A 26,804-nucleotide genomic window follows, 5' to 3' on the forward strand; every position below is an offset into this window, starting at 1 on the left:
TGGGCACAAAGTCAATGGTAGAATCTGGCCGAATAGGTTCATTTTATTGTAATGTTTTTATCTGAAAGCGAGTGGCTCCATCTAAAGTATTTCCTGATGGGTTCCCGATAAGGAAATAGTAACTCACAGTCTGGAGAGAGTGGGGTTTTTCAGGAACAGGAGCTCTGGGAGTTGCTGGAGACGGTTTCGGTTGAGACGCCTGAGGGAAGCACACACACACACACACACACGGATCACGATTCAGGAAACCCAGCTTGAAGATGACTTACTAATTCCCAACATGATGAAGCTGTCAAGGAAAAGCTTCTAATTTCGTTGCCGTTTCTAATTAGTTACACAAAATGTGGTGTTGACTTTATTTGTTAACCCTGTTACATAAGTTATGGTAAAGTTATTTAAGAAACTAATTTTAATTTATGGTAAACAACAAGCCAACATAGATAGATAGATAGATAGATAGATAGATAGATAGATAGATAGATAGATAGATAGATAGATAGATAGATAGATAGATAGATAGATAGATAGATAGATAGATAGATAGATAGAAAGATAGATAGATAGATAGATAGATAGATAGATAGATAGATAGATAGATAGATAGATAGAAAGAATGAAGACTGTGTTTAAACTCACAGTCGGTCTAACTCCTTCAGCTCACTGAAGGCTCCTCGATCAATAGAGACGATCTGGTTGTCCATGAGGTGCCTGTGTAGTGAACGCAGGAATAATACTCAGTGCAGTGGAGGATGGGGAGTGTGAAGATGCCATCACTACACAAACTGTAATTAAAACACAATGAAACTGTCCGCTTGTTAATTATTGTTTACATGTTGAATGAACTCTTGTCCGCTTCCTCTTCCTCTTTGTGGCATATATACATTTGTATTTTAAACATTTGATCTGCTATAAATTACAGAACACAACAGAAGGCTGATGTAAAACTAAAGCTCACAGGATTCTGAGGTGCTTCAGGCCACTGAAGTCATCCTTGCCGATGTGTGTGAGGTTGTTTGTGTTCAAGTCCCTTTCAAACAAAAAAAAGAGAAATTGTTAATCACAAATGGAATATTGATTGTAACTTGTCCATTGACTGCTGACAGACTCCACCCTCTTAGCATAGACCCCGCCCACAACTGCTGAAAGACTCCCTCTTAGCATAGAACCCACCCACTACTGCTGAAAGACCCCACCCTCTTAGCATAGACCCCGCCCACAACTGCTGAAAGACTCCACCCTCTTAGCATAGACCCCGCCCACAACTGCTGAAAGACTCCACCCTCTTAGCATAGACCCCACCCACAACTGCTGAAAGACTCCACCCTCTTAGCATTGACCCCGCCCACAACTGCTGACAGACCCCACCCCATTAACATAGACCCCGCCCACAACTGCTGCCAGACTCCACCCTCTTATCATAGACCCTGCCCACAACTGCTGCCAGACCCCCACTCCATTAACATAGACCCCGCCCACAACTGCTGCCAGACTCCACCCCTCTTAGCATAGACCTAAAAATGACCCCACCCTATTATCCACAACTGCTGAAAGACTCCACCCTATTAGCATAGACCCCGCCCACAACTGCTGCCAGACTCCACCCCTCTTAAAATAGACCTAAAAATGACCCCACCCTATTATCCACAACTGCTGATGGACTCCACCCTCTTAGCATAAACCCCGCCAACAACTGCCACCAGACTCCGCCCTCTTAGCATAGACCCTGCCCACAACTGCTGCCAGACCCCACCCTATTAACATAGACCCTGCCCACAACTGCTGCCAGGTTCCACCCTATTAGCATATACCCCGCCCACAACTGCTGCCAGACCCTACCCTATTAGCATAGACCACACCCCCACAACTGCTGCCAGACTCCACCCTATTAGCATAGACCACACCCACAACTGCTGACAGACCCCACCATATTAAGATAGACCCCACCCATAGCCCCGCCCTCAGTGAGCTGCACAGTCTGCCATGCTTATCTCCTTGCTAGAGCATTCAAGTCAGAAATGTCTTCTTATTAAAGTCACTTAAGTTATTCAGTCGAGAGCAGTGAGTGATTTTCTGTTTATCTTCTGTTGTTTGATTCATATTAACAGCAGATATAGCAGTAGGTCCTGTATATTACACTGCTGTCCCTTTAACACAGATCTAATACACACATAACCGACTGTGTTTATGTGAACTGTGTGTGTTTTTGACATAACCTTGTATGTATTTGACAGTTTAAGTGCAATAAGATGTGAAAGAGCACTCAGTTTGATACTCACGGGACACAGCTTTCCCACAGCTGTGTGTGTGCTCCGTGTGTGTGTGTGTGTGTGTGTGTGTGTGCGCGCTCAGAAACCCATATATCAGAAGTTTAGACTGATATGGATTTAAAACACAAGCAGATCATAAACTCTCATGATGATGATGAACTGCAATGTCACTGCGATAGAGATGTTTTAGTTTCTGTCAGAGTATCAGAAGCATGTGATGCATAGGCTCCGCCCTTTTCTGGATAGGGGGTGGAGCAGCAGCTCATTTGCATTTAAAGATACGTGCACAAAAGCAGCACGTTTTTTCTTCCACTCAAAAATGGCCCTTTACAACATGTATATAATATGATATAATAAATGCTCTGTGGGGTATTTTGATCTGAAACTTTACACACACACATTCTGGGGACACCTGGCTGAGACTTACTTACATCTCGTAAAAGGGCTCATGACAGGTCCCCTTTAAAACGACTAATCCCCAATAAGCTGTAGTTTTCAAGGAAAAGGTTCGTTCCTAAATGTACAGTTTGTAGTGTTGACTTTGTTTGTCAACCCCGTTACCAAAGTTATTGTAAAGTTATTTAAGAAAAATTACCTAACTAATATTTTCTTAACTTATGGTAAACTACAAACCCATATTAGCTTAGATATTTTCAAACTTGTTATTTATATGCAATCCTGTATATTTTTATTTAAGTGTAATAATGTGGGTTGAACAGAAATTAAATATGATTTAGTATAGAGGAAAAAATACATAAATGGAAGTGAAAAGAGGTTTAGTAGATTAAGTAGTAATAATTGTTGATAATTCAGTTTCAAAAGAAAGGGATGCAACAGCACTGAGGAAAGAAAGTCAGTAAGGGGATCTCATTAATATCTCAATAGTTCGTCCTTGACAGCCATGGGTTTCATCTCGCTACACTGTTAGACACTCGCGCACAGGCCTGAATAAATAGAAACCTTAAGAAATAGAAATCAAATCTATAAAAGGCTATAAAAGCTGGCCTGGAAGGGAGGGTTATGTTGATTGTTAAGAGGTGAACACGGGCAGGCTGCCCCGTTTGTAGTGGAAATAAACATTAGCACACACAAGCACACTGGTGTCACCTGGGACAGGGGCTGTAATGGCACTATTGTGGAAAAGAGCCCATGTGTGACCAATCAGGGCCGTGGATAAGGGGCCGGCTTTAATCCTTTAATTAGTCCAGCATCTGCGGCCAACACTGGGACCATTAACGTGGAAAATCAGACACAAAAGCAGCTTGATCTCTTTATCTGCTACACCCCTACACTGTCTTTGAGAGCTTGAAAAAGAAGCTAATAGCTTTTCACAGATGTATACATAACCAGAAGATGTTAATTTGCACCAGTGCAGTCGCGTGGTAATAAAGAGTCTAAACCTAATTCATGCATCTACAGGGGTTCATTATGAAGCCTAAGTAATCCTGAGAAAAAATATATTACTGATATAATCATTCATTTGACAAGAACAGGGTCCTTTTAAAAATGTAATTAACAAGTAACCTTAGAGGTTTAATTATTTATTTTTTAATTCTCAGTGAGACAAATATGAAATGTTACTGTAAACATTTTCAGAGCAATTAACAGTTTTGCAAGTTTAAAGTCAGAATCAGATTGAATTATTTTTGGTCGTCCAGGCCTAATGACTCCCATTGGGTCTTCAAAGTCAAATATGTTGGTGCGCTACAGAAAAACTGTTCTGCATATTAAAAACCTTTAGTAACTGCTAATGTGTTAGAAATCTAATCCTAAATGGCAGAAAATCTCGTCAGACTGAACCCTGGTGGAGAACCTGAGTCTGAGCAGAACCAGTCAATGACCTGTCCAGGGGCCCAGGATCCCTCGCGGCGGCCCTACATCAGCACTTAGGCCCCTAATGACACGTCAGATTCAACATCTGTTTTGATTGAATTTATTAAACTAACTAAGATCCAGCGTTTCTCAAACTTTTTCAGCCCAAGGACCACTTTATCTTCAATTTTTTTTCTTAGGACCACCTACAGAATCCCACTCTAACACGCCCCCCAAAACCAACAAAATAGGAAGGATATGCTGTCGATAAGTCAAAAACTAACCATCAATGATTTGTGTGCAATGATTTGATCAGAAATTATTATATACATTATTATTTAATTTGAAAAAGTAAATGTGAAATGAGTTGCAGCTTAATATGAACAACAAACTGCACATGTGGGGAAAAAAACTGCAATTAAACATACTGTAACAGCCTAGGTCCCACTTAATGCCATTCCAAAGAGCCATTAGTTTAAAACTGAGGTGCTGGGTATAGGAAGTCTATGGTTGTAACTATGGTAACAATAAAATGCTGAAAAGAAGGTTCCCCTGAGAGCGGCGTGTTTTTAGAACGCCTGGAGTGCAACGAGGCGCTGAGCGAGTGTTTCACGCTCACGAGCTGAGCGCTCAGCGTTTTTAACTGGTGGCCGAGAGTTGAAAGCTGTGTCTCATTTCAGAAGGCTGCGTCCTCCGGAGGTCGCATTCGAAGGCTGCATACGTCATAAGGCCGTCTCATTTCTAAAAAGTGAGTAGGACTCTCCAAATGCGACCTTCGAATGCGTCCTTCTTTCACGGGATTTCGGAGTGTGCTGAGGTGTAGCCTTCACGGCTGGAGATAACCCACAATTCTTTGCGTCTCCGTTAACAACCGTCATAATTTTTAAAATATTATATGAAAATACGGCACCACCGCCAGATATACATGCGAGCGTAGGTGTGGTGTTTAAATTAAGTAGTTTAAGCTTGTTTTTTTTTTTTTAAGCTCTATTACCTCAAACAGATAGTTGTGGTAAACAGGATTACAACTGTTTAGTGCATTTTAAACGTTTAGAACAGTACATTGCTGTCAAGACAAGAAACATTTCATAGTCATTTTCAAGTTATAAATAATTTTCATTCATATAACTGGCGTGAGAGCGCAACGAGGCTGAACGTGTTGGCATAGCAGCGTGATACTTCCTGCCTGTGTGTCCTACGAAGGACGTCTCGTTTAATTCTGATTGAGGACACTCCGTATACTGCATCCTACACAGGACGTGTCCTCCGGAGGATGCAGCCTTCGAAATTTAACGAAATGAGACACAGCTGAAGAATGTTCAACTTTGAGTAAAATGCAGCGCTCATCACTGTCACTCTTCACTCAGTTGTCCAATCACAGTGGAGGAGGGGCGGGACAAATACAACACAGACCAACCGCCACATTCTGCGTGTCGTCATCAGATGAAAACAAGCAATAATAACGGAACAAAATGATTTAAAACAAAAGCCTGAGCAAATACTTAACATTGGAGCTGCAGTTTTATATAGAATCAATACAGAAACAAACTACCTGTGAAATTAGTAAGACTTCTGCTGATTTTCCGTATCATAACAAGCAAAGAGTCTCAACTGAAGAAAAAAAAAAACGCTGCCTGCCAAAACGCTCTCAAGCGCTCACAGCGAGGCGTTTTCAGCCGTCCAACCCTTTGGTGGACACACGGTCTTAATGTCCAATATCACTGAAATTACTGGGATTTTACACATGAAACAAAAACTAGTACATTACAAAACTAATAGATCTGTGGATTTTAGATTTTGAGATTTCCATCTAAAACTTAACGTGAATATCAATAAGACGGGTGGTGCTGCTTTATAAGAGTGTGCTTTATAAACACTTGCCTAGTTTAGGTCATCTTTTCGCGGACCACTAGGGGTCGATGGGGGACCACTAGTGGTCCGCGGACCACACTTTAAGAATTACTGTACTAGAGTGACAGATTAATGTAGGTTACAACCCTTCAACCCTGTTACCCATTCTGACATATGTAGTTCAGCCCCTAACAATCAGCCATACGTCTGATTCAAACTCTTATTAAAGGGTTAGTTCACCCAAAAATGAAAACTGTGTCAATAATTCCTTACCCTAATGTCGTTGGACACCCGTAAGACCTCTGTTCATCTGGGCATCAAAACAAAGCTTCAAACCGTTATGAATCAGTGAATCGATTCATGATTCGGATCGCCAAAGTCACGTGATTTCAGCAGTTTGACACGTGATCCGAATCATGAATCGATTCTCTGACTCATAACGGCTCGAAGCTTTGTTCTGAAATCGGCCATCACTATATAAGTCGTTATTTAGTTTTTTTGCGCACTAACTCTATTCTGGCCTCTTCATAAATGATTGTAGAGCCGCTGTAGTGAGATGGGCTTTGTAACGACGTCTTTAGTGCCTTTATGGGTCTTGAGAGAGGAAATGACATTGGTGTCAATGAAGGCCTTTCTGAGCCATCGGATTTCAACACTAATATCTTCATCTGTGTGTCAAGATGAGCGGAGGTCTGACGGCTGGACAACCACAGGAGGAATTAATCACACTATTTACATTTCTGGCTGAACTAACCCTTTAAAAGCCAAGTTTACACCTAACTTTTATTGGATTTGATTTCTCTAGAAATCAACATTGGTCTCAAACTAGCAAAGATCCGTTAAGTGACAGATTTATTTAGGTTACATTTTCAACCCTGTTGCCCATTCTGGCATATGTAGCTACACACCGTCAGAGTTCGGACCGTAACAATCCCTTCTGATTCGATCTCTTATGAACAACTAGGCTTACACTGTCCTCTTTTACATAACATTTGAGATATGAGATCTTATTACCTCGATATTTAATATGATAATCGAATCAGTCAGTTTACATTTACTTCCAATTCATTTCTTTTGAAAGGCAAAAGCAGCTTGTGCACGGATATCGTGCCCGTTCCAGCTCTATTATTGGCCAGTGATATCATGTTGAGCCGTTTGAGCACTGCCCTCCTTCACGACCCCCTCCTCCCCTCAGCCAACTCAAATAACGGCGCCTCCGCAGCTCCATTCTTTACCACTGCAGGGGCAAGGCTCGAGGGACGGTGGGGGTATTATTTGGCTAGTGCAGTCTCCTTGATAAATGACTCTCTTTGCTACACATCGCCTAGGGAATGTCCTCCTCACTATAGAGCTTCTGGCTTTTATCAATATTGCTTTTGCTGCTAATTGTTCAACAGGGTTGAACACGTTGAACCTTATCTAAATGCCTTTTCATTGTTCATTGCGGCACGTTCCTGAATCGTTTCTTGGTCCTGAAACATCATTCCAGTTGCTTGTCTTAAAAGGCAGTTCTATTTACTGCTGGTTAGGTAATTTCCACGGGTGAAACCCAGTCAAATCCAGTGAGGTGAAAGATTCCCCCCTGTGGATTTCGCTGCGGGTTTAAGTTGGTCACATGGATTCGCCCCGTTGACCAACAGAAGCCTGCTTTGATTAAATTTGGCAATGTCCAATGCCCGAATTGTTTTATTGATTCAGATCTTTTAAATGAATCAGAGTTTAAATCACAAATCCAGCCTGAATGATTATTTTGTGGAGGGGATTTGCCTTTTGGGTTAACTTTAGTCACTGAATGTCCAAAGGTAGCACTTAAATAGTTCACCCAAAATTGACATTTCAGTCATAATGCATTTTGTCATTCAATACCTGTATGATTGTTTTTCTTTTCTGTAGAATGTTTGTTATTTTTCTCCATATTATAATTTGAGACCCACAATTTTAAAGGTCTAATGTATTTTTTATTCTGTTGTCTGAGGTCAGCTAATGATGTTCGTGTGGTTTCTACATTCAGAAACATCAGAACTAATCAGTAATAGGCTGTTTCTACACTGGTGTTGAGGCTCTCTCCTGAACGCTGGGTTCTGATGGGCGTGTCACTGGAGACTTGGAAGTAAACGCCCACGGCTAGGATTGGAGAAGATTTGCATATTTAATGAGCTTCAGCTCCCCTGTCAGTCCACACGTCAGTTGAAAGCGGCACCAGAATGATTCTCTCACAGGGCTCGCAAACAAACACTATAGTTTATCTCTCATCTATAGTTTATCTCTCATCCACCCACGATTGATTGGAATGTTATTTTTTTATTACTTGGCCCTGATCGGTGGATATAAGTGCAAACTGTGCATCAATAACTCATACACACACACACACACACACACACTGCATAAATTCACTGCAGACAAATTAGCATGATCAAAACGTCCACAACTCTATTTTTCCTTCAAATATCAAGTCAAGAGAACAACGCACATCAAGAAAGGAATGTTATTTCACTATTTAAGATCTAATATTATGTTTTGGTAGCCCATCTGGGGAACACATTAGCCACGGGACGTACATGTCCCATACATGTCTGAGTCTGATCCCGAATAGCAATGAACCAACAACACCTCATATACAAAGGACACTCCAAAGGCAGCATAGGAAGTTATTGTTAATTATGTTTAGTTAGACTCGTACACATAATCAATAGATATATTGAACGGTTTGTAACAATGCAATTTCAGTACAGTACAGAACTGATTTTAAGATACTTCTACTAGTATACAAATCTCTGCATGGCCTTGCACCGTCTTATTTATCAAGTCTGTTAATTAGACATCAATCAGGAAGAGCCCTGAGATCAACAACTCAAAATTTGCTTTAAATTCCAAGAACCAAATTAAGGCAGAAATTGCAACAGTAGCACCTAGACTTTGGAATAGCTTACACGTGAATGTTAGGGATGCTGATTTTTATACCCACTTTTAAAATACAACTTAAGACACACTTTTTGTCTATGTTGTATCCCGATTGTTGAAATATATATATATATATATATATATATATATATATATATATATATATATAGAGAGAGAGAGAGAGAGAGAGAGAGAGAGAGAGAGAGAGAGAGAGAGAGAGAGAGAGAGAGAGAGAGAGAGAGAGAGAGATTTTGTTATGATAATTAATGTGTATTGTCATTATTAATATTGTTTTTATTTATTTGTATACCTAGATGTTGTAAAGCACATTGGTCAACGTGTGTTGTTTGAATGGTGCTACATAAATAAAGCTGACATTGACAAAAAATAAAGTTAACAATGCAATACTGTCACATATAAAAAGCATGTTTTACTCTTAATTGTACTGCATCATTCCTGTCGGATCCAGAAGGCACAGCATCGTTTTTAATCTCATCCTGTCTGCTTATCCAGTCTCTCGTTTACAAACGAATCCGCGGTAAAATTAAGGAACAGACGCACAATGTCTTCCCCACGAGAGCTGGATATTCATTAAAAATAAAGTTCAACCACACATTCCCAATATTAGTATCCGAATGAAGCGTTTCCATTTATTGCTTGGAAGTTGGATCCGGTTAGCTCCACGTATGCCTCTGTTATTTATGTTACATTTCTTGCAGGAGTCGGTGTGCGGGGCTACAGAATCAGGCGTCGCTCTTCTGTTGAGGCGGTGTTTCACTATGATGAGGTCAAGGGTTGGCTCATTCAGAGATTGAGCATTTTCTGGGCCTGGTGTCTATAAAAGCTTTTCTTTGACTAAGAAGAAAGTTTTCAGCTCTGAAATGTACAGGATATTCTTATAATGCCATGACCTTTTAAATATCAAAAGCTCAAGGGAAAGTTGATTCCTCAATTCATCTCCCCTTTAAAGGAAGCATGACTTCATGTACTTCATGTCACTCGAGGCACTTCATGTCTCAAACTCTAAATGTGTGAGTTCATTCAATTTGTATTTGTAATTTTGCAAAAAAATAATGAATACCTATTTAAGTTTTCTGTATTCATCATACAGAGTGATTGAAGATGTTTTTTAGACCCCATTGACTTCCATTGTACCCACAGAAACAGCTGAGAGATCCGAATATCTTCTTCTATTTTGCGCAGAGGAAAGTTAAACCGCTTGGGAATGACGTGGCAGAACCTTCTTTTCCTTTAAGTGTAAGATGTGCAATATGAACATAAAGCAACACAACCATCTCAGAAAGTAAACATTTGATACATCTCAAGATGATCTGAGAGCAGATCGAGAAGCGCGATAGCCGGATCTGCATCCTCTAAATCAATGGACATTATGTCCTGTATATCAGTTACATCTGACATGTGTTGATCCACACCGGGTCTGACGGACACTGATACTCCAACGCTCACACACAGAGCCGGTGCACTGTAAACAAATCCACAACACAAACGCTGCGCTCGTTTGTCTGTTGTTACTGACATGAATCCTGAAGATGGATTGGTCTCTGTGGAAACAGTCCATTCCTGGACTTCCCAATCACATCCTACAGTGTTTCCTTCACATGATCAGGATTTCAGGTTAGCACTGACTTTAACAAGTAGAATCCTACATTTATATTAGTTATATTAGCACATTTCATTGTTCTTTTTCTTTCTTTTTTGCAAATATTTCTATTTAGCTTTATTTCATTTTTAATTCCGTTTTAGTTACAGTAAATGAAGCACTTCAACTTATTTTATTTAAGTTAGTTGCAAAAGTAAAATTTAAGTAAAAACTTCATGTTTACATTTTCATGTAGTATTGATATTCTGCATTATTTCATCTTAATTTCAATTTCTGAAAACTATTTTAATGGTTTTAGTTTTAGTTAACATTAACTAAAAATCGTGTATTGCCAATATGTGATATTATCTCTGGGTAATTAATTGTAATTATAGTTTTTTTTTTTTAAATATATCTTTTTTTATTAGTAGTTACAAGCTAAAGATTACATTTAACAATGTTATTAAATTATTATTGTTATTGTGGTGTGTATTAAATTAACTATAAGGACAGTTGAGTGGCAAAAAATTATCTAACCTAAATTTAAAATAAAATAAAAAAGATTATAATATATATATATATATATATATATATATATATATATATATATATATATATATATATATATATATATATATATATATATATATATATATATATATATATAAACCATTCATTACCCACTAATACCAATAATTAAAAGAGTCAGCTATCAATAGTACTGATATATTGTGCATCTCTAATGTGCTCTACATTGAAATAATTAAATCATTTCCTGTAGTATTTTGAAATACTAACTTGTAACTTGTAACTTGTTTTGAACCCAAAACATTCCTTGAGTTGTCAGACGCAACTTTTGGAGTATCTCAGATCTAAAATAACAGGTTACTGACTGGAGCAGCTGATGTCTATGCAGTGCTGTGCTCATGATCATGAGTGTGTGAGATACTCACAGCCGCTCGGTGCTCTTCGGGATGTTTCGCGGGACGCTCCGGAAGCCCAGCCCGTGGCAGTCCACAGTGGAGCCGGTGCAGGAGCAGTGAGGCGGACAGGCTCCACACCGACCCGCCAGCAGCAGGCTCAGACCAGCCCACATCCACAGACCCACGGGGACCCTCAGCTCAGCCCCAGCCATCTCTGAGCCTTCACAGCAGACACTACAGCACAGCGTCCCTCTACACACACACACACACACGCACACACGCCGCAGGACCCTCAGGAACAGGAGACTTCTGATGCTCTTCTCTCTCCAGGCTGAGTTCTGTCCGGTCTCTGTGCTGCGGCTGTCTCTCTCTCTCTCTCTCTCTCTCTCTCTCTCTCTCTCTCTCTCTCTCTCTCTCTCTCTCTCTCTCTCTCTCTCTCTCTCTCTCTCTCTCTCTCTCTCTCTCTCTCTCTCTCTCTCTCTCTCTCTCTCTCTCTCTCTCTCTCTCTCTCTCTCTCTCTCTCTCACTCTCTCTCTCTCCTCCAGGGTAAAGCTGTGAAACAACAGAGACTCGTAGAATCTCCACACACACACGTCCTCCCTCATTCACACACAGGAATCATCCATCACTGATCTACAAATCACAGCTCTGACTCCTCCCCGCCAATATTACACCCTCCAACGGTTTCTAACGGTCACACACACACACACACACACACACACACACACACACACACACACACACACACACGCATGCACACACGCACGCACACACACACACTCACTCACTCACAAAGACAGTCCCAGTAATGGGAGTTCTGCAGTGATGATGATGATCCGCAGGGTAGTAATGCTCTGCTGGTCTGGATGAGGAAGAGGAAACACCAGATCTCAAACATCTGATCATTTATGTGGTATCGTTTTGCAGAATTGCAACTTTAGGACACAAATATTACCTACTCTGGCTCGTGAACATAAACAATACACACTCACCTAAAGGATTATTAGGAGCACACACTAATACTGTGTTTGACCCTTTCGCCTTCAGAACTGCCTTAATTCTACGTGGCATTGATTCAGCAAGCTGCTGAGAGCATTCTTTAGAAATGTTGGCCCATATTGATAGGAGAGCATCTTGCAGTTGATGGAGATTTGTGGGATGCACATCCAGGGCACGAAGCTCCCGTTCCACCACATCCCAAAGATGCTCTATTGGGTTGAGATCTGGTGACTGTGGCGGCCATTTTAGTTCAGTCAACTCATTGTCATGTTCAAGAAACCAATTTGAAATGATTCGAGCTTTGTGACATGGTGCATTATCCTGCTGGATGTAGCCATCAGAGGACGGGCACATGGTGGTCATAAAGGGATGGACATGGTCAGAAACAATGCTCAGGTAGGCCGTGGCATTTAAACGATGCCCAATTGGCACTAAGGGGCCTAAAGTGTGCCAAGAAAATATCCCCCACACCATTACACCACCACCACCAGCCTGCACAGTGGGAACAAGGCATGATGGATCCATGTTCTCATTCTGTTTACGCCAAATTCTGACTCTACCATCTGAATGTCTCAACAGAAATCGAGACTCATCAGACCAGGCAACATTTTTCCAGTCTTCAACTGTCCAATTTTGGTGAGCTTGTGCAAATTGTCGCCTCTTTTTCCTATTTGTAGTGGAGATGAGTGGTACCCGGTGGGGTCTTCTGCTGTTGTAGCCCATCCGCCTCAAGGTTGTGTGTGTTGTGGCTTCACCAATGCTTTGCTGCATACCTCGGTTGTAACGAGTGGTTATTTCAGTCAAAGTTGCTCTTCTATCAGCTTGAATCAGTCGGCCCATTCTCCTCTGACCTCGAGCATCAACAAGGCATTTTCTCCCACAGGACTGCTGCATACTGGATGATTTTCCATTTTCACACCAAATCACACATTTGATTTTCTTTGTAAACCCTAGAAATGGTTGTGTGTGAAAATCCCAGTAACTGAGCAGATTGTGAAATACTCAGACCGGCCCGTCTGGCACCAACAACCATGCCACGCTCAAAACTGCTTAAATCACCTTTCTTTCCCATTCTGACATTCAGTTTGGAGTTCAGGAGATTGTCTTGACCAGGACCACACCCCTAAATGCACTGAAGCAACTGCCATGTGATTGGCTGATTAGATAATTGCATTAATGAAAAACTGAACAGGTGTTCCTAATAATCCTTTAGGTGAGTGTATATATGAATTAATTTATTTATTAATTACACATTAATATAGTTGAAAAATTATGTGTGTGTGTGTGTGTGTGTGTGTGTGTGTGTGTGTGTGTGTGTGTGTGTGTTAGGGGTTGCACTGACTAGTCGACTAATCGACTGGTCGCCCTTAAAGGGTTACTTCACTGCCTTTTCATATTAAACTGTTATTCCCTTAACTAAGACGAGCTGATCCATACCTCTCTCGTCTCAGTGTGTGCACTTAATCTCTCTGACGCGCGGTGACGATCTGATAGCATTTAGCTTAGCCCACTAAGCCCAGTTCATTCACTATGGAACCAAACAGAGATCAAGTTAGAAGCACCAAACACCTCCACGTTTCCCCTATTTAAATACAGTTACACGAGTAGTTGAACGATCAAGTGTGGTGACAAAATAAAACGTGGCGCGTTTCTAATCGGATTAAAAAGGAGAACTATAATGTATGGCGGAATAGCACTTCTGAGAGTACTTCGGCTCGGTGCAGTAAAAAGTCCCGGCCGAAACATCTTTCCTCACATCTCCCTATTGACAGAAATGAGAGAGTGAGGGGGACTGAATGAACTGTGCTTATTGGGCTAAGCTAAATGCTATCAGATCGTCACCGCGCGTCAGAGAGATTAAGAGCACACACTCAGACGAGAGAGGGATGGATCAACTCGTCTTAGTTAAGGGAATAACATAGTTTAATATGAAAAAGCGGTGAAGTAACCCTTTAAAGGTGTCATATAATGCCTTTTTTATACAAGTTAATATGATTCTTTAGTGTCTAACTGAAAACTTTGTAATTTACTTTAATTAAAAATTCTCATTAGTGTTGTAAGAAAACACTCATTTTACTCTGTGTTTTCACCAAGCTATTTCGGTGCATATGGCTTTAAGTGATAAATGACCCGCCCCTCTGTTGTGTGGGGTGTTGCCCTTGACAACAGTAGAGGCTAAAGAATGGTGACCTGATTCTCTGAGGAGATCTGTCAATCTGAACCGAAGTCGGACCCAGGACAAGATGTCATCTATGTGTAGCAGGGTGAGTAAGTTCCCTCCCCTGTATTTAGTGATGGCCTATCAGCATTTGAGACCTGTCTATTTAAAACCCTGGGTCCTACCTGAGGGTGTGTCATTTCAAGCTCCGCCCCCAGGGCGAGGGCGTGCCACCATTCAGTGAGGGAATGTTTGGTCTGCAGCCCTGTGGTGATGTGTGCGTGCAGGCTGTTGTTATGTGTAGGTAAGCTAAATGCTATTGTTTGTCCATGTTAATATGTTGTTTGTGGTAACTTTCGTTCATTCAATTCCAGTGGTTTTAATGTAAACATGAGCCGCGGTGATTCGTGCTGTGAGTAATTGTACAGCTATGCATTTCCATGACAATCACTCGGTATGTATGGTTAAACCTTTTTGACTAACGTTTTAATTAAGTGAGCTAACCAATTGTTGTTTTAGCAGGAGAATCAGTTCCTTCACGGACGCTCGGCATGGATGATGCTGGGGTGACGGTCTCCTGCATGAAACTCGTTTGAGCTCGCGCTGCTGTTTTGTTGCTATTGAAAGTCCGACTGTTTTATTGCCACTCGGTTTTCCTGAAAGTCTGCTGTTACCACAGTTTCATCATTGTGCTGTTTAGTTTTATCTTCCTAATAGTAACTGTTTCTGAGATTAGGTCTGAGCGGCCTGGCTGGCCGATCTGTTTCCGCCGACTGCCACGTACCTGTTTGATTCTAGTGGCTGCATATCGGTACTGTGTGCATTCAGTCAATGTATGTCACCTTACTCTGACATTGTAACTGGACTGCCAGAAGTCAGAGTGAATGTTAAGTGTGAATTTGTCTTTAACTTAATTTAGGGATATTTTCAACTTTTAATGTTTCATTTTGTATTCTGTTATTCTTGGTTTCTTTTCAGATTGTCTTTCATCGTGTTTTTGTTTTATTACAGGAGCTGAGAGTTTTCTGGAGGGTGACGTCCTGCTGCCATAGTGTGGTGTTCACACATAGTGCTGTGTGTTTTCTTGTATCCAATCTTCACGTGTGGTATGGGCGTGTATTGTATCACGGGAACGTTCTAAATTGGACAGTGGGCCCAACCCTCCAGATACCTCCGCTTCTGGTCATTTTGTATTATTTGTATTGTGTGTGTGTGTCGGATGCAGATTGGCGACTCCTGCTCTGAAGTTGTCTTTTATTCAAGATTGATACAATAATGTGGTAATTTTTCATACATGCGACTTGCGTCTCTTCACCCATATAGATAACGAACCTGTGGTGTCTTAACAAATGAGAATTTACTTGGTATCGTCCCTGGCGAATTTCCAGGGTGGCGTAGTCGCTGAAATAAATCTATAACCTCTCCCGTCGGAATGCCACATATGCATTGTAATAACTGTTACAACATGATTTTTTTTTTTTTACAGTAACAGACACTGTTATAAAAAGCTACATAATTAAGCTTAGTGCCACATCCACGTTAACTTTAAAACCAGCGTACACAGTTTGTAATAACACAATAACCATACCGTGTTGTTCGTTATAAACGTGGGATTATTATATTGAGAATGTCATACATAGAAAGCATTCTGTAATTTAACTTACCCTGTAAACTTGAGCTGCAGTTCGTCATGAAGCGTATCAAACTACACTCACTTCTTCTGGAGATGCGAAGAGCTGGTGCAGATCTTTATTCAGGAGCAGCTTCTTAGCAAAACCTGCTTCACTAACCCTTGGTTATAAAGAAGTCCGGTAAGAAATGCTTCGCGGTTCGCGCAAACATAAAAGCATTGACGAAAACAAAACTCAGCCACTGCGTCTTCAGCGGATCAGATTTAGGAACATCAGAATGACTGCTGTGTTCATTATTACACCCAAGAACAGAACACAACAATCGCTTAGACGCCATTCTGCTCAAGCGTATGAATAATGGCAGATATGACGATGACAGCTTGAGCTCCCTCAGGACGAGTCTGAGGTGAAACGCTGCTGTCAATCCACAGTCGTGGGAGGGGCGTCCGACCGTGTGACATCACGTGGCCGAACGGCTCGATTTGAGACTGGTGAAAACATTTAAAGGGGCGGTGAAACACTCAGTTTCAGTCAATCTCATGTCAATCTTGAGTACCTATAGAGTAGTATTGCATCCTTCATATCTCCGAAAAGTCTTTAGTTTTATTATATTTATAAAAGAAATATGGGCTGTACCGAGACTTTCTGGAAAAAAACGAGCGGCTGGAGGCGTATCGTGTGGACGGAGCTAAAGAATGACGAGCGCACAAAGCGGTGACGTCCTCAAGCGTGGAGAAACCCATCGCTATCGATCTCAGCTAATAGATATATGATCCAGAATCAGATCCGGAGGCTGAAATAAACTGAACAGGAGAAACGGCAACAGCAGGACGTCCGTCTCTGTGGTATGGACTGTATTTAGTGGCCTGTCAACATTTGTGTGTCTTTACTCGCAGTTTATGAGGACATGATTCGGTTTATGGACTATTGTATGCGACTAAACCTTAGCAGTAGCAAGCAGAACGGTTTTGCACGTCAGACTAGTGTAACGTTATACAGAGAACAACAATGGAGTCCGTTAGCGCATTTGACTGACGAAGCACGCGATCGTGTCGTTTACTGATGTTTACTCACGCGACGATAGCCGACAGCACAGACATCTGAAGCAGTTTAACTCACCGGCTGCTTCCAAAGCAGGACCGAACCTTTATCGCTGGGACCGCTCCATCAAAAACACACTTCTTTGGTATGATTTGGTGAAGTCCTGTGACAGCAGTGGCGTGGAAATCCACTTTGCGACACGACTGAAGCGATGTTGTGAAGCTTCCCGTCATTTCTGCGTTCAAATCGGTTCAAATGCAGCGCTGCCTTCCCAGAATGCTGTGCTGAAGCGTTGAAGTCGCTTAATGTCAAAGTGGAGGAATGAAGTGGAGCACAGAAGTGTTCACGGATGACTGGATCTGCAGCTGAGCGAGTGTTTATGGGCGTGCATTTCCTCTCTCGCTCTAGTCACGTGCGCGCACCCTACCGGGAGAAGAGCCCGTACGGCCCATACAAGGACCTTCCGCTCTTATTAACGTCAAGCCGACCCATACTCAAAAAAAACTCGCCGAAACTTGTGAGAAACCGGAAGGAGTATTTTTAACACAGAAATACTCCATCAAACGTCCAACATTAGTTTTTGAAACTTTGACTATGTTTGGGATGGGAATCCAAGTCTTTAACAGTGTAAAAAGCTCAGTGTGCATGAAACAGCATTTCACCGCCCCTTTAAAAAAACGGAAGTTGCTCAACCCTTAGTGTGTGTGTGTGAATACACCGACCAGACATAACTATGACCACCTTCCTAATATTGTGTTGGTCCTCCTTTTGCTGACCCGTCGAGGCATGGACTCCACTCGACCCCTTAAGGTGTGCTGTGGTATTTGGCACCAAGATGTTAGCAGCAGATCCTTTAAGTCCTGTAAGTTGTGAGGTGGGGCCTCCATGGATCGGACTTGTTTGTTCAGCTCATCCCACAGATGCTCGATTGGATTGAGATCTGGCGAATTTGGAGGCCGAGTCGACGCCTCAAACTGGTTGTTGTGCTCCTCCAACCATTCCTGAAGCATTTGTGCTTTGTGTCAGGAGCATTATCCTGCTGGAAGAGCCACAGCCAGATAATGGATGTAAATGTTAAGTTCAGGCTGTGAGCATTTCTCATAGCCTTCCCACAGCAGATGACTGTCAACAGGTATGGCTGATGTTTATCTATAACCGGATACCACAACAATTGGACTAAATGTTGATAGTTTGCTCTAGTGTCACTTAACGAAAATATGATGAAAGATTATCATTGACATCCTTTTTTTCCAAGACTAAGACAACACAAGATGACACAAACGTCCTTAAATGATTATTGTGACTATATAATTAAAGCAGAATATATATTCAAAGCAGTTCTCATCTGGCCTATTAACACACAGTGTATGATTATTATTCTGGCAGGATGCACTGGTCATGTCCAGATGCAGGTCCACCATCCGATCCGGACACGGCCTGGATCCGGCCGACTGCAGTAAACCTCGGGATAAACAGAGAGACTAACATTAGCGTAGATGTCACTCTTTTTATGATGTAACGAGTACATCAGGTGTTATGGGAAGTGTTCCCGGTTCCGGCTGACCTAGTTAATGCAGCCTAACAATCAGTCAATTGATCTGAATAATGAAAGTTAAAGATGTTCTATGTGTATGCCATAGTAAAGAGATGTGTTTTTAGTCTAGATTTAAACTGACAGAGTGTGTCTGCTTCCCGAACAATGCTAGGAAGACTATTCCACAGTTTAGGAGCTAAATAGGAAAAGGATCGACCGCCTGCAGTTGATTTAGATATTCTAGGTATGATCAACTGGCCAGAGTTTTGAGACCGCAATAGACGTGATGGAGTATAATGCGTTAAGAGCTCGCTTGAGTACCGGGGAGCTAAACCATTCAGTGCTTTGAGTTATTAGCAGGATTTTAAAATGTATGCGATGTTTAATAGGGAGCCAGTGCAGTGTTGACAGAACTGGACTAATATGATCATACTTCCTGGTTCTAGTAAGAACTCGAGCTGCTGCGGTTTGGACTAGCTGGAGTTTGTTTATTAAGCGAGCAGGGCAACCACCCAGTAGAGCATTACAATAATCTAGCCTTGAGCTCATGAACGCATGTACTAACTGTTCAGCATTTTGCATTGAAAGCATGTGCCGTAATTTAGATATATTTTTAAGATGATAGAATGCGGTTTTACAGATGCTAGAAACGTGGCTTTCAAATGAAAGATTGGTATCAAAGAGCACACCCAGGTTCCTCACTGACGACGAGGGCTTGACAGAGCAGTCATCAAGTGTTAGACAGTATTCTCGGTTACTACTTGTGGAGCTTTTCTGTCCAATAATTAAACATGTATTTTTTTCTGAATTAAGTTGCAGGAAATTACTATTCATCCAATGTTTTATATCAGCTATGCTTTCCGTTAATCTTGTGAATTGGTAGGTTTCGTCAGGGCGTGAGGAAATATAGAGCTGAGTATCGTCAGCATAACAATGAAAACTAACGCCATGCTTCCTAATGATATCTCCCAGTGGAGCAGATACAGGGTGAAGAGCAGCGGTCCTAACACTGAGCCTTGCGGTACCCCATACTGAACTTGTGATCGGTGTGACATCTCTTCATTTACTGCTACAAACTGATAACGGAGGACCCCCAACGGTGCACATTTTGGATGTTGTCTAAGGCCATGTCCACACTAATACATTTTCATATGAAAACGTATATTTTTCTCTCCGTTTTGGCCTTCCGTCCACACTGAGACAGCCTTTTAAGTCAATGAAAACATGAAAACGTATCGTTTTGAAAACGCTCTCCAAAGCGGATAAATTTGAAAACGCTGTCTTCGTGCCGTAGTGTGGACTGTGAAAACAAAAGCTTTTTAATACGATGACGCATTTAGCCATGTGATGCAGATATATGACCAATTCAGCCAAGATGGTGAATGATATTGTACAGCAGTTGTTTTGTTCTTTCTGTTTCGACAGCCTTGTTAAATATTAATGTCAGTTTGTGCATACTGTTAAAAAAACTCAGTGCCTTTTCTCGACATTGTCGCAAAATGAGTAAATAAACGAGTAGCGGAAATGACGCAAGTCGAAGCATCTTGGATTTTCTCATGCGCAGTACGGGGATGTAAGCGCTTTCAAACGTTTCAGTGCAGATGAACACTTTTTGGAAAACGATTGAACATGACAGTGTGGACGCGGAGCGGTTTTAGACGAAAACTCTTGGAGTAGCTACTAATGAGCTGATGACCTGAATCAGGTGTGTTTGATTGAGGACACATCCAAAATGTGCACTGTTGAGGGTACTCCAGGAACATGGATGGGAACCACTGATTTAAACCATGCCAAAGCAATTCCACTAATGCCAACATAATTTTCGATTCTATTCAGAAGAATATTGTGATCGATAGTATCAAATGCAGCGCTAAGATCGAGTAACACTAATAGAGAGACTCAACCACGATCAGATGATAAGAGTAAATCATTTGTAACTCTAATTAGAGCAGTCTCAGTACTACGATACGGTCTAAATCCTGACTGGAAATCCTCACATATACCATTTCTTTCTAAAAAAGAACATAATTGTGAAGACACAGCCTTTTCTAGTATTTTTGATAGAAACGGTAGATTCGAGATTGGCCTGTAATTGACTAATTCTTTAGGATCAAGTTGCGTTTTTTTAATAAGTGGTTTAATTATAGCCAACTTAAAAGTTTTCGGTACATATCCTAATGTCAAAGATGAATTAATGATATTAAGCAGAGGATCTATGACCTCTGGAAGCATCTCTTTTAATAGCCTAGTCGGTATTGGGTCAAGCATACATGTTGTTGATTTTGATGATTTTACAAGTTTAGCCAGTTCTTCTCCTCCTATAGCAGTGAATGTGTGTGTGTGTGTGTGTGTGTGTGTGTGTGTGTGTGTGTGTGTGTGTGTGTGTGTGTGTGTGTGTGGGTTCTCCTATAGTAGTGAATGAGTGTAACTTTTTTCTAATCGAATAAATACTTAGGGTTGTGTTTGTTTTCTTCTAAAAGAGTTGAGAAATAAGCAGATCTAGCAGTTTTTATGGCCTTTCTGTATGCAATCATGCTCTCTTTCCACAAATTGCGAAAAACCTCCAGTTTTGTTTTCTTCCAGCTGCGCTCCATTTTTCTGGCTGCTGTTTTAAGGGCCCGAGTGTGCTCGTTGTACCACGGCGTTGGATTATTTGCTTTAATCTTCTTTAAGCGCCGGGGAGCAACTATGTCTAAAGTGCTAGTAAGGAGAGAGTCAATAGTTTCGGTTGCAGCATCAAGTTCATCTTGGCTATCTGTAATGCTGAGGAGATGGAACTGATGAGGAAGATTATGTACAAAGCAATCTTTAGTCGCAGCGGTTATCGTCCTGCCATATTTGAAGTGAGGGGACGGCTTTGCAGCCTTAGGTAAATTAAGTATACATGATATTAGGTAATGATCTGAGATGTCATCGCTCTGCTGCAGAATTTTAACAGTATCAACATTTATTCCATGTGACATTATTAGATCTAAAGTATGATTAAGGCGATGAGTGGGTCCCGATACGTGTTGTCTAACTCCAATAGAGTTTAGAATGTCTCTAAATGCCAATCCCAATGCGTCTTTTTCATTGTCTGTGTGTATATTAAAATCCCCAACAATTAGTACTTTATCTACAGCTAATACTAACTCCGATACAAAACCAGCAAATTCTCTGATAAAGTCTGTATTGTGCCCTGGTGGCCTGTATACAGTAGCCAACACAAATGTCAGACGGGATTTATCATTTACACTACACAGTGTTACATAAAGCACCAAAACTTCAAAGGAATTATATTTGAAACTAGACTTCTGAGTAATACTGAAAATATTATTATAAATTACAGCAACACCTTCCCCTTTACCTTTCAGACGTGGCTCATGTTTGTAACAATAATCTCGGGGGGTGCACTCATTTAAAGTAATGTAATCGTCAGGTTTTAGCCAGGTTTCTGTCAAACACAGCACATCTAGGTTATGATCTATAATCATATCATTGACAACAAGCGTTTTTGGAGAAAGGGATCGAATATTCAGCAACCCAAGCTTTATCAACTGTTCATCCGTATTCTGTTGCTTATTTATTGGACATCAAATACATTTTTACGGTTGAATGGTTTTGATATTTGTTTTTTTGTATTTAATTATTTGTGGAACAGACACAGTCTCTATGTGATAATATCTAGGTGAAAGAGTCTCTATGTGCTGGGATTAATCTGTTTAAAAAATAATAACTTAGAAAAAAAAGCACTCTTTGTTTTTTTTCCAGGGGGTTGGGGAGTGTTCATTAAATCCCCCAAACAGAGCTTTCCTGCTAAAGGACATGTATTCTCATCTGGCAACCATGTGCACACAAGCTCTCTCTCTCTCTCTCTCTCTCTCTCTCTCTCTCTCTCTCTCTCTCTCTCTCTCTCTCTCTCTCTCTCTCTCTCTCTCTCTCTCTCTCTCTCTCTCTCTCTCTCTCTCTCTCTCTCTCTCTCTCTCGATTTGAAAACACCAATAAACAAGTAATCTGCAATTCAGCTTAAAGTGTCATTCAGTCGTCTGTGTTCTGTCAGGACTCACGAGCCGCTCGTGCTTTGCCATTGTGTTTGCTGAAGAGCTGCACTTGTGTGAGCTGCTGAAATGAGCCAATCAGAGCAGAGCTCAACACTATTATTCATGACCCTACCAAATAAGGCAAAAACAGAACATTTCACTTTAGGGACAAATCTTAGGGCTGTAGATGAACCTGTAAAACCGTATCTGGACAATGTTTGCCCTTAAATAAGCCTCATACCCTCTATGTAGATATCAGAGAACAATTTAAAATATAGTTTCAACTCATTCTAGGGCACCTTTAAAAATCAGTTTGAATATCTGCCGAGGAAAGCGATATCTTTGTCTTTGTCCATTTACCGGTTAAGGTGATTTCCAATCACAGCGCTAGTCATTGCATTTGTTAGTTGCAATTAATTGTTTACAACCTTGTTTTACATAAATCACTAAATCACTCATAAAGACAGTCTTTACTCCCATCTGATGGTGCAATAATATCACTGAATCCATCTCACGATCACTACCTTTCTCAATATAAAATATGGCATATTATTTATTTAAAATTATATTTATTTAACAATTAACAGTATTAGCCATTATAAAAGATATAAACAAGCAAATAAAAGCAGCTCTAGTTATAGTAGGCCTACAGGAATTCAGTTAAATAAATATAAAGTTATGAGACTTATGCTTAACTTCGGTTTGCTCTGGAACGAGTAGGCCTAGATTAGCTACATAACATTTGAGTTTAGCTTGGATTGAGAATTATGGAATACGCTTGAAGAAATTACATTTCAAAGTCATTGTCTTGTGATTCCTATCTCGATTCAATATCAATTCATTTTGGATCTTGTAGGACTACAGCAGCTAGGCTACAATTTTCTCAAGAAAATAATTCTCTTACCTAATGCTTTAAACATACAGAGACCTGGTATTATTATTAAAAAGTAAAATGAACAATTATTAAATATAATATTATAATAACAATTATAATTGAAATCAAATATTTTAATGATATATGAATGAAGTAAAAAAGAAGGATCATCTGATTCGCTGCGGCGACCACTGAAGGGAAAAGCCGAAAGAAGAAGAAGAATGAAGTAAAAAAAAAAAATAGGCTATATGAGTGCACGTTTAGAAAAATAAAGCAAACTTTAGCATGCCATACGGTTATTAGAGGTGTTTCCTGAGGTAAAACAGTAAAGTTTTGTTGACCTCCTTCAGCAGTTCAAACACTGATCTTTCATCGAGTATGAGGTACAGTTCGGTAAGGTACGGTCTCTTTCAGCATTCCTTCAAACGTTCATTTGCGTTTACTAATAACTAGAAGAGGAAAATATGATTGGTTCACTACGGAAGCCCTGAACGGCCATGCTGATAATTTGCCTCGCGGTTTTACTCTGCGTGACTAAACGCGTGAATGCCTGGCATCCCCGCAATAACAACCGATTCATGTTTAATTGGGTTAGGGCAGACCGGGGGCAATTGTAACACATTTTGGTCATGTTGTCATTGCTCAAAAAACCTTTTGATATATTTGGATAAAAATGTTATGGTGGTAACTCGTATCTATGTTGTACTTAACAATCACCATTTTTTTTACAAGCAATGTTAGAGTCACAATATTGATTGAAACATTAGAAGTCTGCCCCCACATGGGGGGGGGGGTGTAACAACACATGTAATACCTTTGTATAAATACCAAGGACCCCAATAAACTTCAAAGAATATAGATATCGTTCAAACTATTTAAAATCAATTAGAATACGGACAGTGACACTTCCCTTCCTATTTCCCGTGGTCTGAACAGCATGCTGTAAACAAAGAGTGTACTCAGTCAAATGGATCCAGATTCAGAGGTACTGTACTATGCTACTAAATATATTCACAGTATACATAGTTTAATAGGGTATCGTTCATTTGTAGGCTATACATAAATATTAAACTGAACAGAAAAAACTTTTCACATTATCACATTATTATTACGACATTAGAAAAAAAAACAATCATCTATTTTCTATATTGAATTTCCATGGTAGGCTTGTATTACAAGCCAAAAATAATAGTCAATATGTTGATCTTACACCAATGCGTAAATGCATAGATATTGAAGAATTAGAAAGCATTAAAATGTGCTCTTGGTGGGATTTGAACCTCGGTCCCCAGATTGAGAGGCACTCAAAGACTATATAAGTAATGTAAGTAACTAATAAGCCACTGGTCTGCTACTACAATACAATAGTTAGAGATGTATTAGCCTACATAGATATTTAAAAACTGAACTAAATACACTTTTCGGGGGGCTGGGGGTCTATTTTGATGTCCTTACTAATTAGCTTAAGCTGGACACTATTTTGATGGGTGTTGGGGGCAATCGTAACGCAGTGTTACAACTGCCCCCGACTGTCCGACCTCATGACAAGCTACCCTACTACCTAGAAACAATAAAAGCACGTGTTTGACAAATATATTAAATGTTAGAAAACAGAATGGTTTTCAAGACAGAACAGATTTAAATCTATAGACATTAATTTTTTTACACAGTATAAGGAAAATTCTGTAGATGGGAAAAATTACTTTCACGCCTAAAAAATGAGCCTTTGCAGAAAAACTTTACCAAGCATCACTCAGCAGCTTGTCGTTTGGCAGGCAGAGAGGGATCTCCACTGAGCATATGCAAAATGAGCCCGCGTCTCAATCAGATCCCTGGTGCACTAGTCAGGGCACTGATCAGGACATAAGTCAATGGGCTGACTCCCTGATTAGTGCCCTGACTACTGAACTAGTGAGCTGATTGAGACGCGGCCAGTTTCATGATTGGCTCATTGCTGATTGGTGTAATTTGAGATATTACAACTGCCCTACTTCTTTAATTAAGCAGACTATTATTATACTTGTCTTATTTTATGGTTTGATCAAGATATAAATCATCCACTTATAAATACTAACTAACACTCAGCACTAGTGATAAACCGTACTTTTTAACGAGTAAATATTATAGATAATTTTCTGAATGTAATGTGTTGTACTAACCCATTAACCCAGGGGTCTCCAAACTCGGTCCTGGAGGGCCGCTGTCCTGCAGAGTTTAGCTCCAACCCTAATTAAACACACCTGAACCAGCTCAACTAGAACCTTGTAAGACATTGATTAGCTGGTTCAGGTGTGTTCAATTAGGGCTGGAGCTAAACTCTGCAGGACAGCGGCCCTCCAGGAGCGAGTTTGGAGACCCCTGATTAACCAAAAATACTTCATATAAAAATCAATAAATTTATATTAACCAAGCCTTCATCTTGAAAATGATTTTTAAATTAGCCTGCAGTAAGAAAAATGCCCCATGCCTACGTGACGAACACTCCTTTGGTCATTACAGAAACATTTCAGTTATCTTGTGTTAATTACTGGAGTATATTTGTGATTACTAGTACATTACAGTCGTCTGTTTGCGGCAGAAGTCACGGAGTCAGACGGGCATGCGCAGAGCTGCGGTGACCTCTAGCGGGCGGGAGCGGAACTGACGAACATTATTACAGAAAAACAACAGATGCAAACCAGCTGGTAAAAGTTTTAATAAAAAATATGAAATAAACAGAAGCACCCATTATTACAGCCGATTATGTACAAAATACAAATGTTTCACAGATCAAATAGATTTTTTTTAAAGAATCCTCCAGTTTTAAACTAGTGTAACATTAAAAAGTCGCAAAGGAAAATATAAAAACGTTTAATTTGAAGGTCTAAAAAAAAGTGGTTTGTACCAAATCAAAGAATTTCCCAATTTGTTACATCACGTTTTTCAGTAGATGCCCAAATTCCACATCTGCACTCACACACACAATATTTACACAAAGAAAATACGTTTGTGACACCTACAACCTATATTAAAAAAAAGAGTAAAAATGAAGCCACTTCTTGTGAACAGTTGTTCAGTTTCTACACATGTAAATGTCTATATTAAACATGACACCGCTTGAACCATGACAAACACAGGCTTGTTCCGCTTATTTAGGGGTGATAACATTTAAAGGGGCAGTGCACCCCAAAGTTGCAATTCTGTCACTGACTTGG

The 26,804-nt window shown here is 40.4% G+C and overlaps 1 protein-coding gene across 2 annotated transcripts in view; it reads right to left on the reverse strand.

Moving 5' to 3' along the window:
* The window catches only part of slit1b (slit homolog 1b (Drosophila)), a 91,312-nt gene extending 79,364 nt beyond the window's left edge, over positions 1–11,948 (reverse strand). For both annotated transcript variants that reach the window (XM_067416415.1, XM_067416414.1), the window contains exons 1-4: positions 11,385–11,948; positions 956–1,027; positions 637–708; positions 128–199 (exon numbers count right to left, since the gene is read on the reverse strand). In XM_067416415.1, coding sequence (XP_067272516.1) covers positions 128–199; positions 637–708; positions 956–1,027; positions 11,385–11,566 — 398 coding nt within the window. In that variant the 5' untranslated portion in view covers positions 11,567–11,948. The remainder of the gene's footprint in view (positions 1–127; positions 200–636; positions 709–955; positions 1,028–11,384) is intronic.
* Between the last annotated feature and the right edge of the window lie 14,856 nt (positions 11,949–26,804).

This window comes from Pseudorasbora parva, chromosome 14 (genome assembly GCF_024679245.1).
Source record: "Pseudorasbora parva isolate DD20220531a chromosome 14, ASM2467924v1, whole genome shotgun sequence".
Lineage (NCBI taxonomy): Eukaryota > Metazoa > Chordata > Actinopteri > Cypriniformes > Gobionidae > Pseudorasbora > Pseudorasbora parva.